This window comes from Elephas maximus, chromosome 3, assembly GCF_024166365.1.
Source record: "Elephas maximus indicus isolate mEleMax1 chromosome 3, mEleMax1 primary haplotype, whole genome shotgun sequence".
Lineage (NCBI taxonomy): Eukaryota > Metazoa > Chordata > Mammalia > Proboscidea > Elephantidae > Elephas > Elephas maximus.
This window is the reverse complement of record NC_064821.1, coordinates 9,004,490-9,019,600: the sequence shown is the minus strand read 5'-3', so window position 1 is coordinate 9,019,600 and position 15,111 is coordinate 9,004,490. Positions and strand designations below refer to the sequence as shown.

The window sequence follows — 15,111 nt, the reverse complement described above, 5'->3', positions numbered from 1 at the left end:
GATCTTGTAGGTCTGGGTGGCTGGCATAGACCAGGTCCACCGTCTGGACATAGTCATGGTGGATGGGGTCTCCCAGGAGCAGAGTAGGGAGAAGGGTGTCCAGATTTAGAGCAACAGCAGATGGAACCACCAAGTTGGGATTATCAACCAGAGAGGCCTGGTATAGAGTTATTCAACTCTGGGATAGCCAATAACCGCCTCTCTGTTCCAGTGTAGTGAGTACTGAATAAGGGGCACAAACTCAGATAGTTTGGCCCAAGGTTAGCTTTTCACCTCCCTTCAGGATGTGTACAGTGGCTGCTACTGCTTCAAGGCACGCTGGCCACCCACGGGTGACTGGCTGCACAGTCTTGGAGAAGCAAGCTACCAGTTGCCTCCAAGAGCCCAGATTTTGAGTGAGGACCCCTGTAGCTATACCCTGATGCTTGTGCACAAAAAGATCAAAAGGTTTATGCAAGTCCAGGAGTCCTAACACTGGGGCCTCTAGTAGGGCCTTTTTAACCCACTCAAATGCCGTTTGTTCTTATTTGGTCCAAAGAAACAGATCCGTCTCTTTTCCTTCTAGGAGGACACAGAGGGGCTTGGTAAGTAGCCAGAAATTAGGGCTCCATATCATGCAGAAGCCTGCCATCCCCAGGAGCCCTTGGAGCTGTTTCCGGTTCTCTGGGGGCACTAGTCTACATATAACTTTCCTGTCTGGATGGAGCTCCTGCTTTCCCTCACTGTTGATAAACCCCAAATAAGTGACCTTCTGCTGGACCATTTGGGCCTTTTCTTTCAACACCCTACAAACGGCCTCTGCCAAAAAGTTTAACACAGTCACAGTGTTTTCTGCACAGCTGAACTCATCAGAGCTGGCAATCAATAAGTCATCCACATACTGTAACAGGTTGGCCATCGGTCAGTGTCAGCCTTTGGATCTCTAAGGCCAGCGTGGTTCCAAACAGAGTGGGGCTGTTTTTAAAGTCCTGAGGTAGAACATGCCAGCAATATTGTTGTTTTTTGTCTAGTGTGGGTCTTCACATTCAAAGGCAAAAATCTCTTGGCTACAGGGATCCAAGGGCATGCAGAAGAAAGTGTCCTTTAAATCTAAGACTGAGAAAAATTTCCAAGCAGGTAATAGCGGTGAGAGCAAGGTATAAGATTAGCCACGGTGGGGTGGCCTTTCAGAGTTACCTGGTTGATGGCATGAAGATCTTGGACGAGTCAATAGGAAACGCCTTTCTTCACAGACAGGATGGGAGTGTTAAAGGCAGATGTGCAGGGCCTTAACAGTCTAAATTCTAAGTATCACTGTACTAAAGGGCGTACCGCCAACTGAGCCTCTTGTCCTATTGGGTATTGTTTTTGCATAGGCAGGGTTATTCCTGGCAGTAGCTCAACCTTTACTGGGACTGCACTATGTGCCCTGCCAGGTCTTTGAGTGCCCCATACTACCTGGTTAATCTTTGCCACCGCAGCTTGGCAAGGAAAATCAGTTGTTTCTTGTCCCTGATTTTGTGGAGCAGAACACATCAAGTGTGCTTTCCACCCCATTCAACTGGAATTTGAACATGCACCTGTCCCTGGTTGAAGTATATTTCAGCCTGTAATTTAGTTAATAAATCTTGGCCCAACAATGGGACAGGGCAATCAGGCATATACAGGAAAGGGTGAGTCATAGTTCTCACATGGCTAGGAAAGGAGCAGGTAAGGGACTGAAGAAATGGGCAGGTGTCCTCCTTACCCACTATCCCAATTGCTGGGATCTTCTGTCTGGACAGAGGTCCGAATGGTTTGGCGAGCACCGAGTGTGTACCTCTAGTATTAACTAAAAATTGAGTAGGTTTTCCCTCCTCGTTCAATATAACCAGAGGTTCAGGTGGAGATCCTGCCCCTGGTCCACCCTAGTCAGAGTCTTCCACCAGACTGAGGGCTGGCATTTGAGTTACTTGTCACCTGCTCTTTTTCTTGGGACACTGTCTTTTCCGGTGGCCCTCTTCCTTACAATATGCACACTGGTTCCTTCCCAGTGGGGGCCGGGGTCGGGCCCTGCTAGGGCCTGCAGGTTTTCTCCTCTCAACTGCTACTGCTAGTAGGGTAATCTGGCACTTTCTTTGTCTTCCCTGTTGTTAGAGGCCTTGAATGCCATCTTGACCAGTTATTCGATACTCATAGTACTGCCCCATCTATCTTACAAAGTTTTTTTTCCAACGTCCTGTAAAAATACTATTGACCATTCAGGCATTTGCTGGGTCCCCCAGACCCTGATCAGCATGTTGTCTAAAGGCTCTGTAAATCCTTTCGAGGAAAGCTGAAGGATCCTCATCTTTATGCTGTTTAATCTCATACACCTTATTCCAATTTAAGAGCTTAGGTACTCCATGTTTAAGATCCGCTAAGAGACAGTCTTGATAACAGGTGAGCATACCGTACTCTGGTGAGCATACCGTACTCTGCCATGCAATTGTGATTGATCCCAGCGGGGAGTCTTGGAGGGCGAAGATGTCATCAACTGCATCTCCAGTTGGCTGAGCGTCACGTCATCCCTGGGCTTCCTCTCGGACCCTGTTTAGGGCCATCCGCCTCTCCTCCAGGGGAAGGAGGGTGCCTAAGAGAGACTGACAGCCTGCCCATGAGGGATCAAAAGAGTTAAAGATGGTAGTAAACAGTTCGTACATTTTTATGGGGTCCTCACAATATCCTGGGGTATAATTCTTCCAGGTAATCAGGTCCACTGTACTAAAAGGAACATGAACCTGAGCCAGGCCCCCATCTGCCACTGGGCTTTGGCAGAGGGGATACTGGCTAGAGGCTTGCCTTCCTTGTTGGCTCTGTCCTGGCTCCACGGCACCCTGGGCCATAATTGTCCCTTGATAGGGAGCAATACAGGGAAGATCTCCAGGACATTTGGATGGCCCTGCTTTCCTGTTCAGCTCTAGACCCTCCCCCCTCCACCCAGGCTCTGGGAAAGGATGGTCACCAAGAAGGGGGCAGGACCGTGCTCCCTGTCCCTTCCCACCAACCTGCATTCCCTTCCCCTGGCCACCCCTCCCTTACCCCACACAGGTCCAGGAGGAGAGGTGCGTGCACTGCTGGCGGACACCGAAGGAGCTGGGGCGGGGTGGGAGGAGGGTAAGGCAGAGGAGGCCATGCCGACCCCAAGGGGTCAAAAGGGTCATTTGCCACTAGCACTGGTGGTGGCACAGTGGCGTTTTTCTTTTCCTTTTGTAGACAGATTTTACAAGCCTTCCGAGTTTCCTCATCATTATACAATGACATGAAATCTTCCACATAATGTTTTTCATCCCACTTACCATTTCTTATGCGATATAAATCTAGCTGAAGGATGGTGTTGCAGTCCCATGACCCATTCACGGATCACCTTTCTTGGTCCCCTAGACAATACTGGGGCCGAGCAGTGTTACATAAGAAAATTAATTTCTTCTTTTTCATAGGATCATAGCCAAATTTATCCCAGTTCTTAAAAATACACCCTAAGGGTGAACACTCAGGAATGGTTTTAGTATTAGCCATGTTCATACTCCTACACACTTACACAAAGGTAGACAGACAAAGAACACCGGTTCCAGATACACCGAGAGAGAGAAGGACGCTCCCTTCAACCCAGAGGGGCGCCCGACAGATGGCAGGAGTCTAGTCTTATCTACCACAGAGCACCTAAGGGACCTGCCCAGATTCAAACCCACCAGAAGTAGTGCTTACCTGACTATTACAGATTTCTTCCCTCGCTTTCCGGAGTAGTCATGGGGTTTGGAGCACAACCATCCAGAGTCCGAAGAGGGCCCCAGGCGGAACAAGTGGTCTTGTTGTCGGCTGCTGAAGTCCTTGTTGGGTTGGGATGGGCACACCCCAGACACCAAGTGGTGGGCTCCTGGATGGCTCACCAAAATATGTTACTGGTTGCCCAGGTCCTGCTTGGTGCAACACTGACACGAGTTGGGTGATGGCGAAAGAAGAAAACTTTATTTGGTTGGCCAAGCAAGGGAGCACACCAGGACCTGTGTCGCCAAAATAGCTCCCCAACCAGCAGGCACAGGGGTTTATATGGAGAAGAAAACAGAGTGGGGGCTCTTCTTCAGGGTGTGTTCAGGAACGTGGTCCATCAGAACTGGTGGACAACTTCTATAACGATGTCCTCTTCATCAAGTTGACACAGTTGCACTGGGGCTTAGGATTCACAAGATGGCCACCGCAAAGGGAAAATGGTGACTTAGCTCCTCCCAGCAGGCCTGCCCCCCACCCCCGTAGGCGACATCTCTGTGATATGTCACCCGGAGGACAAATTGAGGCTCTCTGCACGTGCATGCATTGTTCTGCCCCTGCGTGGCCACCTCAGACTGATCCTAGCTGGTATTCGCCACAGCCCCTTATTTTGCACTCTAGAGGTTTTAGCTTAGCCCTATCCAGCTGCTGTCCAACGGCTGCCCATTTCGCCTACCCAGCTGCTGTCCAGCGGCTGCCTGTCTCACCATTACGGCCAACACCCCTCTCTTGACCATGTGGCCACGCTGGGCTGCCCAGAGCCTGGCTTGCCCTTTCTGGGTGCCCGGGGCTATTTTCCATCCTGACCTCCCTCCTTTGAGCTGGGCTGATCTGGGTCTTTAACTCATTCCCCCTGGGACCCCCTCTCCCCTTCCCGCAGCCCACCACCCCCAGCACACTTTCTCTGGACCCCACCCCTGTGCCCTGGGGCACTGGCACACCATCTCCAGGCAGTGTTGGGGGGCTGCTTCCCACACCCCCACCTCTCACCCTTTAGCTGAACTGCCATAAGTCGATAGCTCACTTTCTCTGAGGCTCCCCACTCAAAGTCCCCACCACCCCTGGCTGTTCACCATGCAGCAGCAGGCCTCAGTTTCCCCATCCAAAAAAACAAATCAGGGTGCTTGGGCCTCTCAGAATACATACAGCAGCAACAGGTACTGAGGCAGGGGTCCCCAGGCCCCGTGGGGTGGCAAGAGCTACTGTCAGGGCCCGCCCCCTCCCTGTGTTGTTGTTAGGTGCTATTGAGTCAATTCTGACTCCTGATGACCCCATGAGACAGAGTACAACTGCTCCCAGAGGGTTTTCTTGGCTGTAATCTTTATAGAAGCACATCGCCAGGTCCTTCTTCCTTGGAGCAACTGGGTGGGTTCGAACCACCAACCTTTCAGTTAGCAGCCAAGTGACGAGCAACTGGGTGGGTTCAAACCACCAACCTTTCAGTTAGCAGCCAAGTGCTTAACTGTCACCAGACAATCACACCAGCCAAGGAGGGAGCGATGAGTTGACTTAGGTCTGCCTATTCTGCAAATGCCCTGACTTGGGGGACCCCTAACCCCCTGAGCCAGCCCTGCCTCCTGGGTCCACCATCACCAGGTATCACCGGACACCCTCAGATGGTGGAACTGCAGGCAGCATAAGGCACCACCTCTGAAATGATTTCTGATCAGGGAACAGAAAGTAGTTGTCGCCCCAGGCCAGACCCAGGGCTTTGGCTCAGCAGCCTCCTTGTCCAGGTGGGATGAGCAGAGCACAACCAGGCTTCTATTGTAGAACATGTCTCTCATCCACTACAGGAAGCTTGGGGGCTCCCTGGGGACTTCATGGGGACCTGGAGGACCCAGCAAAGCCCCCAACACCACCTTCGTCCAGAAACCCCTCATCGCTCGCCGGGACACCTCGGCAACCTCTCTGCCTCTGCTCTGCTCCCCTAGCCTGTTCCCCACCACCCGCAGCAGCCTGAGAAAACTTTGCAAAATACAAGTCGACGTGAGGAACCCTCTGCTTGAAGCCTCCCATGGCTCCGTACTACCCTGGCACTAAACACGTCATCTCTGACAGATGTAGCCAGCCCTGCTCGCCTGCTCTGGTGACTCAGCCACACTGAATTTCTCCCAGTTCCTCCAGTATACCAGGACTTTTCCTCTCGTAACCTTTGCAGGGTTCTTCCCCTTTTTTACTCTGAGAAGCCCTGTGAGGTTTTAGCTCACACCTCAAACACCCAGGAAGCTCAGACTGGGTCACACCCTCCTCCTCACTTCTAATTACACCTGTGTGTTCACTTAGGGGCTTAAAGTACTTTCCCTCTCATGCACCGGCTCCGCCCGCATGGCTTGAAATCCTGTTCACCTTTCCTTCCCCACCCCTTCAAGGGACCCCTGGTGCCCCCCATGGAACCCATTTTGGGAACTGGTGATTTGGGTCCACCTTTTTACTTTATGAGTCCCTGGGTGGTGCAAACTATGTACGCATTGGGCTGCTTTCCAGAAGATGGGACGTTTGAGTCCACCCAGGGGTGCCCTGGAAGAAAGGCCTGGTGGTCTGCTTACAGAAAACTCAGTCACTGGAAAATGTATGGCAGACAGCTCTACTCTGACACAGCTGGGGTCACCATGAGTTGGAGTCCACTCAACTGGTTTCAGTTTATGGATGGGTTTTTTGAATGTGGGCCCAAAGCCTTGCAGCCTCTAAGGCCACAGGCAGGGCCAGAGAGTGACCCCGGTCCCCAACTTTCTGCACAGCAGGAATAAGAGGAGCTCCATAATTTTATTATGGGCCTTGGTCTAGGTCCCGGGACAGCACAGTCACCTGACGGCAGCATGTGCCCCAGATGGCACTGTGCTAAAGGTATAGGAACACTTCCTTCTCCTCCCTGCTTACACCTCGCGCACACCTGGGGAGACCAGCAGTACCGCCATCCTTTGCCTCCCAGCCAGCTGCTCCACTGTACCCGTACACTGACCCCAAGGTAAGGTAGCCTCTTGGGACACGATGACCTGCTTACCCTAGAATGCATTGGGTGCCTCCTGGCAAAGCCCTCCAGCCTCCCGGGAAAGGCTCTGTCTCTCCTCTCGCCCTTCTTTTGGCTTCCATTCTAACTGCTTATGTTCAGCGCCTGGGCTGGCAGGGGACAGATAGTTGGGAATCCTCTGGGTTCTGGAACGGCCTTCAATTTGCTGGTGGCCCTTGGTCACAGGCAGGGGTCTTTCCGGGTACTGGGTGGACCAGGAGCGGGGTAAGTGGGGTGCTAGAAGGTTCTGATAAATTGGCCTGAGCAGGAGGAACTGGGTGTTTGTCTTTCTCCCTGGTAATTTCTGGGTTAGAAATCCCTCTGCCTCTGGGGCCAACATAGTTGTTGTTGCTGTGTTTCCAGTCAGTTTTTTCTTGTCGTGACTTCAGGTGACGGAATAGAACTGCCCCAAACAGAATGGAGATAGAGGAGAAATGGAACTGCCATGGGAGGCAAGAGGGTTTTCCTAAATTGCAATCGTCATGAGAGCAAATCGCCAGGTCTCTCTCCAAAGGATCCACCGGGTGGGTTCAAACCGCTGACTTTTTGATTTGTAGCTGAGGGCTTAATAGTAAAATGGGGGTATTGCCAATATAATAAAGTTGTGTTTGAAAGGAAAAAAAATTTTTCTTTGCTGCTTCCTTTTTTCTTAATTGTTTTGTGCTAAAATTATATCTAACATTTGCCAATTTAGCATTTTTTACATGTACAATTCAGTGACATTGATTATATTTGTCATGTTATGCAACCATCTTGACGATCCTTTTCCGAATTATTCCTCCACCATTGCCAGGAACTCAATGCCCCCTAAGCTATGACTCCCCCTGTCTGCCTCCCTCCCACCCCGGGTACTATTTCCATTTATTTAAATGTACAACCGAATAGTATTTTAAGTACTCAATAGTCACATGGGTTAGTGTTTCCCATCTTGCACAGCTCAGGGTGGTTGTTGTTGTGCCACTGGGTACATTCCAACTCATAGTGACCTCATGCGACACAGGAGAACTGCCCCCTAGGGTTTTCTACCCTGGAATCTTTCTGGGAGCAGACGGCCAGGTTTTTCTGCAGATCTGTGCTCCTAGAGGGACATTGTTCATTTTTCACAGCTGTGTAGTACTCCACTGTAGGGACTCTAACCAGCTGCCCATTGGTGGGCAGATAGCTTCATTCCAAATGCCCTTTTGTGCACGTGTGTGGGCATTTGGGCAAACCCCTTTGGCCTGAGGGTCAATGTGTTTTCAATCGTGATTGATCATCACCAGTCTGCCTCCCTTGGAGACTTAAAAAAAAAAAAAGTTGCCTTGGAACGACTCCAAATCATAGCGGGTTCATGTGGGTCAGAGTAGAACTGTGCTCCACAGGGTTTTCAATGGCTAAATTTTTGGAATTGCCAGGTCTTTCTTCCAAGGCACCTCTGGGTAGATTTGAACCTCCAAACTTTCATTTGCACCAGCCAGGGACTCCTTAGGATGAACAACTGAGTGAACATTAAACAAATCTTAAGCTTAAAGATCTAAGGTCTTCCTTCCCCTCCCCCCAAAAACAGGCCAGGCTGTCTCTCACCTCCACACCTTGGCACTGGCTGTTCCCTCCGCCACGAACGCTCCTACTCTACCTGGCCAACTCTTACATAACCTTCAAAGCCCAGTTGCTTTCTCTTCCTCCCAGGAAGAGCCAGCCAAGGATCAAAAGGCCAACTCCACGAGGCTTATGGCATCAATAACCGGCTCAGTCTTTTCTCCATACTAGGAAGGAATCTGAGGGTGCTAGGAGCTGGCAGGGTCACAGTGGGGCTTGAGAGGCCTCAGGACCCATCCCACCTTCCCCAGTGACCCCTAGTGGCTAGGAGAATGTGGACTCTGGGGCCAGACTGCCTTTCTCAAACCCCGGTCTGCCATTTTCTTGCTGGCAGTCACTTGGTCTCAGTTTTCTCATTTGGAAAATAGGAATAATAATGGTTCAGCACTCAGCTGCTAGCTATCAGGATGCTGGTTCAAACCCATCCAGTGGCTCCACGGAAGAACGACCTGTCAATCTACTTCTGTAAAGACTGTTGTTCTCAGGTGCTGTCTGACGCATAGCGACCCCGTGACAGAGGAGAACGGCCCCGTAGGATTTCCCAGGCTGTAATCTTCACGGGAACAGATCGCCAGGTCTCTCCCCAGCAGAACCGCTGCGTAGGTTTGAATCGCCAGGTGTGTTTGAACCGCTAACCTTTTAGTTAACAGCTGACTCCTTAACCATTTGCACACCAGGGCTCCTTTCAAGAGAAGCCTGTGGGGCAGTTCTGCTCTGTCACATGGGGTCGCTATGAGTTGGAAAAACCCAGTGGCACCTAACAACAGAATCTCAGGAGTCATGGATTATCTGTGGTGAACCCTTGGGGGTGCAGGCTGTTATTGTTGTTATCGACAATGTGTTCTCTGCTCTCCCTTCCTCCCAGCTTCTCTGACCCATGGATCCCATCGGTTGGGCCAAGGTACAATATCCCTGGCGCCACTGTCTCTTTGGGCTGCTGTTCCAGCTGCTTTTGGCTCTGTGCCTGTTCTCTTACCTGCGCGTGGCTCCAGGCAAGCCCTGGACCATGGAATCCCCTGACATATCTGCCAAAGAGTCCTGCCAGTTGACCCCCAGCCGCCCACCCCTGGTCGTCCTGCTGTGGACGTGGCCTTTCAGAGTCCCTGTGCATCTGTCCCAATGCTCCAGGCTGTGGCCCGGCACGGCCGACTGCCAGCTGACCACCAACCGCAGGGTGTACCAGCAGGCAGACGCGGTCATTGTGCATCACTGGGACATCATGTCCAGGCCTTGGGCGCAACTCCCACCCTCCCCACGGCCACCGGGCCAGCGCTGGGTCTGGTTCAACTTGGAGCCACCCTCCAACCTCAAGAACCTGAAGGCACTAGATGGCTACTTCAATCTGACCATGTCCTACCGCAGCGACTCGGACATCTTCACACCCTATGGCTGGCTCGAGCCATGGCCTGGCCAGCCTGCCGAAGCGCAGGCCCACCTCTCAGCCAAGACCAAGCTGGTGGCCTGGGTGGTGTCCAACTGGCAACCAAACTTGGTCCGGGTGCAGTACTACCAGCAGCTGCAGCCCCACCTGAAAGTGGACGTGTACGGGCGCTCCCACCAGCAGCTGCCCTCTGCCAACATGATGGAGGTGCTGGCCCAGTACAAATTCTACCTGGCTTTCGAGAACTCCATGCACCCCGATTACATCACGGAGAAACTATGGAAGAACGCCTTCCAGGCCTGGGCCGTGCCAGTGGTCCTGGGCCCCAGCAGAAAGAACTACGAGCGCTTCCTGCCACCTGATGCCTTCATCCACGTGGACGACTTCCCGAGCCCCCAGGCCCTGGCCCAGCATCTGCAGGCCCTGGACAAGGACCATGCCAGCTACCTAAGATACTTCCGCTGGCGGGAGACACTGCGGCCCTCCTCTAGAAGTTGGGCCCAGGACTACTGCAAAGCCTGCTGGTGTCTACAGCAGGACTCCAAGTACCAGACGGTGCCCAGCATAGCCTCCTGGTTCACATGAGCCACAGCCTAGGGCCTGGGCTGCTGGGGACCTCACCTGCCGGGACCTCATCTCCCTGAAACTCTCCTGTCGGGGACCTCTCCTGCTGGGACCTTGCCTGCAAGGGCTTCACCTGCTGGGGACTGCACCCACTAAGGCACTCGTCCTTTGGGGAAGTAGTTCCCTGGGAGAGGGGAGTGGTGCTCCAGTAGCGATGGCTCTGGCTGGTCTTCCTGTGATTGTCATTGCTGTGTTCACTGCCTGTGTGGTCGGAGTCACAACATTGTCCCCACTCTCCAGCTGGGGATGCTGTGAAGAACACTGCTGTGTCCCCTTTTCTACAGCGTGCTCCTCACCCAGGGCGAGTCTGCCCCCCAGGGACACGGGCCATGTCCATATTTTGGTTGTCACAGCTGGAGGCAGGGGTGCTGCAGGCACCTGGTGGGTGGAGGTCAGGAATGCTGCTCAGCACCCCACAGTGCCCAGGACAGCCCTGCCCCAGAGCAGGATCTGGCCCCAAATGTCAGGAGGTGGGAAAGCCCTGCCTAAGGGCGTCTGGGGCCCTCGGGGTCAGGGGCTGGCAGGTGTTCAAAGCCCCATGAGGGCCTCTCCTCCAGGTGGCACCTGAGGGGGTTTGGCAGGTTGTGGATACCACAATGGGTGTGGGGTCAGGGAGTCTGGGGGTCCCTGGGAGGGCAGGGCTTCAACAAGGGGACCCAATATGTCTAGAGCCTGGGGCAAAGGTGGCTGGGTGTGCCTCACTGACAGTTGGGGGTAGGATAGAGGACAGGGATCCCCCTGTGAGGGGGGGAAGGTGCTGTGTGTACGACTGTGAGGGTGAATGGAGGGTCACGAGGGGCTGGAGTGTGTGCGACTGGGTGTGAGCGTGATCGTTAGCATGAGGGTGTGTGGGCCTGGGGGGCTGTGACCCTGAGTGAGTGATGGGGTGTGTGTGTGTGTGTGTGTTAAGAGTATGCATGGCTGTGTGGCTCTGCTGTGACTGTGTGTGTGTGTGTGTGTGAGAGAGGGTGTAGGGTTGTGTGTTGGGCTCTGTAACCTGAAGTGTGTGATCGTGTGTGTGTGTGTGCGTGTGCAAGAGAGAGTGTAAGGTTGTGTGTGGGGCTCTGTAACCTGAAGTGTGTGATTGTGTGTGTCAGCGTGTGTGGGTGTGTGGAGCTTCTGTGACTGTTTGCATGTGTGTGTGCAGGTGTGTGAGACTAGCAGCGTGAGGGTGTGCAGGGCTGTGGGAGGCTGCTGTGATACTAAGTGTGTGGGTGTGTTGTATGTCAGTGACTGAGTGTGTAGAGTTGTACACATGGCTTCTGTGACTAAATGTGTGATGGGATATGGACCTTCTGTGACTCTAGGTCTGTGCTGTGTGGCGGGGCGTCAGTGAGAGAGTGAGTAGGGTGGTTGGGACCCTGGTATGACATGAAGTGTGTGACTGACACTGTTACTATGAATGTGTAACTGTGTGACTGACACTGTTACTATGAATGTGTAACTGTGTGACCATGGGTGTGACTGTGTGTACCTGCATTGTGACTACACGCAACTCCTCATGTGTCTCTGGGGACATCCATGTGTGGTTGTCCCGCCCCGTGTGAGGCCCACGAGCATTGTAGCAGCGAGGCTGCCACGCTCTGTGTGTGAGACTGTTTGTGTTGTGGTGTGACTGTGTCAGTGTGACTGTCTGAATGGAGGTGTGTTGTTAGGGCGGGTACAGTGTGACGCTCAGTGTATGTCTGGGTGTGAGGGTAAGTGAGGCTGTTAGTGTGTGTGTGTCTGGCTGATGTGGGACACTGTCCGAGGGCATCATTCTGAGTGTGTGAACCCAAGTGTGAGTGGTGTGTATGTAAGCGCGGGCTGTGGGCTGTGTGTGATCCCATGTGCTTGGGTTCCTGTGGAGGTGGTAGTCTCTGAGTACCATGAGTGTGTGTGTATACCTGAGTGTGTACACGTGTGAGTATGCATATACATGAATGTACATCTGTGTACATGTGTATACATGTGTGTACTGTGCACACACATATACATGAGTGTGTACTGTGTACGTATGTGTATAGGTGAATGTGTACGTGTGTGTATGTGAGTGTGTATGTGTGTGTCTCTACGTGTGTGTGTGGTGGCGGTGTGGTTTGCTGAGAACCCCAGCCCCAGAGTCTGGGGGGGGCAGTTCTGTTTATATTTTAACTGTCTGGTGGCTGAGCCCACGCCCTGTGGTTGGGTGTTGGATCTGGCCAGAAGATGACAGAGAGGGTGCGGTCCCTGGAGGCCTGGGCAGGGGGCACGCACTCACATACATAGACACACGGAGGAAGCTGATGTTCAGGGGGCCCAGACTCAGGTGGACACCAGCTTCCCTGCTCTCTGTCCTGGGCTCAGCAACTTGGGGCTGGAGGCCTCCCTAGCCATCCAGAGATCCATCCCAATGAGGAAACTGAGGCTCTGAGCAGGCACCGCCTTGGCTTGCACAGCATCTGGGGACTCCAGCTTCTCTACACAGTGAGGCTGACTAGGCCCAAAGACTGGAAGAATCCACCACCCCAAATCTCATAGTCAAAAGACCACAGGGGTGGAGAGGGACCCCAGCCAGCCCTGCCCAGGAACTGCCTTCCAAACAGACCACCCACGCACTTGGCTATGCCCCCAAACCCTTCATGTGGAACTCCCTGGAAGTCATGCTTGTTAGCTGCCCTCCAGTGTCTCCTGCTGCAGCCAGGGTCCTGGGGGTCAGGGACCCTGGCTGGGTGATCCTCCCTGGGGTCAGTTTCTGACCTGTGCCTTTCAGTTTTGGAGTAAGGGCAAGTCTGGGAGGGTGGTCCTGAGCTCAGATATGTGGGAAGAAGAGGAGAGGCCTGGTGGGGGAAGAGGGACAGAACCAGGGAGAGGGGAGGCGACCATGCCTTAGGAGACTGTCTGAGGGATGAAACTGCCCTCCAGAGCCCTCAGTCTGTGGGGGCGAATTAGGACATGTCCACACCCTCGGCCTACAGGTGTCAGCCCCTGGCTCACAGGCTACCCGTCCTTCTCAGACCATGGGACCCACCAGATCCAGCACCCCATCCTGGGCTTGTCAAGCATCAAGGTAACATCGCAGGCAAATCTAAATATCGCGCCTTACTTTTCCACAAGTGCTCATCATAACCACCCCCCCCCAAGGCGTGGCCAGAGCTTTTATGGGTACTGGACACAAGTCCCTGGGAACCCTGCTATGCCCTGGCAGGCACCTACTTCAGCCAACAGAGCTGAAGTCCACCCCAGAGCTGTCCCCACCAGGAGGTGGGCTACCTAGAATGTTTAGCTGGCGACAGGACATAGTGACTCCAAGTTCACCCTGCTGTGGCCGGTCTACGGAGGCCCATCGCCAGCGCAGGCTTGGGTCCACCTAGGCCTCAGTTTCTTCATCGGCAGAATGGCTCCACCTCCCTCTACCAACTCCAATCCTCCCCTTTCCTCCCCAGAAGCCCAGGTCGTGAGGAGGGGCAGGGGGACTGTCAGGGAGGTGGGAAGGATGCTCCCTGTCCACACTGCCCCCACTCTCTTTTGTTCCCCTTTGTATCTTCTCTGCTTCGCCCCGAAAGCAGACGGGATCCTCCCATTATCCCTGCCGATCACCCCTTTCCCCAGCGGCGTCGGTGTCTTCTCCCCACGCGCCCGCACCCTGCCGTTTGAAGACGGGCGCCCCGGCAGAGCGCAGAATCACGACCCCGGTTCCATTTTCCCACACTGTGACAACCATTGCCCCGGCGTCAATGGCATCTCCTGCGCATGGTCAGTCTGGCGCGATGCCTTCTTGCTGGGTCCAGTGAGGTGGGGTCACACGCAGGCGCACTTACGCTCCGTCAGCTCGTCAACCGCGTGCCAAAGGCTGTGGTGTCCTCGTACACCGGCGTCAGCGGCAGGGCTGCGCGCGCACCGACTGCTGCCGCACGTGCCGCTGCTTGCGCAGGCGCCTCAGCCCCAGGTCGTAGAAGCGCGCGCGCCTCGCAGGCGCCTGCGCAGTAGCGGAACAGCGCTGTCTAGTCGGTCGTCTAGCCCAGTACTAGCTCGCTGTCGTGCACCTTGATCTCCCGCAGGCCGCACTGCCGCGTGCCCCAGCGCGCATGCGCAAGCGGCCGCCGCGGACCCGCCTGACAGCGCCGACCTGGGGGCAGCCGCGGGGAGGGCGTCCCGGGCGCCCTGCAGGAGTGCTCGGATTGCGAGGCTTGACAGGAAGAGAAAGGCAACGGGACCAGCAGGGGTCCCAGAGCCTTGCTGCCTCCCCTGCCAAAAAAGACCCTTGCTGGGTCGCAGGTGAACACTCGCTGAGCAGCTTCTCCCCGGTCCCCCCACCCACATACTGCCTGCCCTGGGGCGGGGCAGGGTTGTGGGGTCGGATCCAGCCCTGTGGCCAAAAGCGGTCTCCCCTGCTAGGGTGCTCATGCGCTCTCTGGGCGGTGTTGGGGGGATACATATCAGATTCCTACGCTGGGCTCCCATTGCTGCCAACACACCTCTCTCGCCCATGTGACCTTGGTGGGCTGCCCAGAGCCTGGTTTGCCCTTTCTGGGTGCTAGAGGCTATTTTCCACCCTGCCCTCCCTCCTTTGAGCTGGACTGATCTAGGTCTTTAACTCAATCCGTGGTGCCCACTGTCCCCTTCCGGCAGCACCCCGCCCTCAGCACTCTTTCTCTGGACCCCACCCCTGTGCTGGGCTGCCCCTGGGCACTAGCACACCGTCTCCAGGCAGTGTTGGAGGTTTGATTCCCACACCCCAACTCTCACCCTTCAGTTGAGCTGCGATAAGTCGCTAACTCCCTTCCTCTGAGGC

At 54.3% G+C, this 15,111-nt stretch overlaps 2 protein-coding genes and 1 pseudogene across 3 annotated transcripts in view; 1 reads left to right on the top strand and 2 right to left on the bottom strand.

Annotated features, from left to right (window-relative positions):
• LOC126071986 (3-galactosyl-N-acetylglucosaminide 4-alpha-L-fucosyltransferase FUT3-like) overlaps positions 1-10,319 on the top strand; it is an 86,042-nt gene extending 75,723 nt beyond the window's left edge. Inside the window, exon 2 of the mRNA XM_049876543.1 lies at positions 9,219-10,319. Coding sequence (XP_049732500.1) covers positions 9,231-10,319 — 1,089 coding nt within the window. The 5' untranslated portion in view covers positions 9,219-9,230. The remainder of the gene's footprint in view (positions 1-9,218) is intronic.
• Positions 1-15,111, bottom strand: part of NRTN (neurturin) — a 64,656-nt gene that overhangs the window by 19,456 nt on the left and 30,089 nt on the right. The gene's annotated exons all lie outside the window — the stretch shown is intronic.
• LOC126074005 (neurturin-like) overlaps positions 1-15,111 on the bottom strand; it is a 35,459-nt pseudogene that overhangs the window by 19,169 nt on the left and 1,179 nt on the right.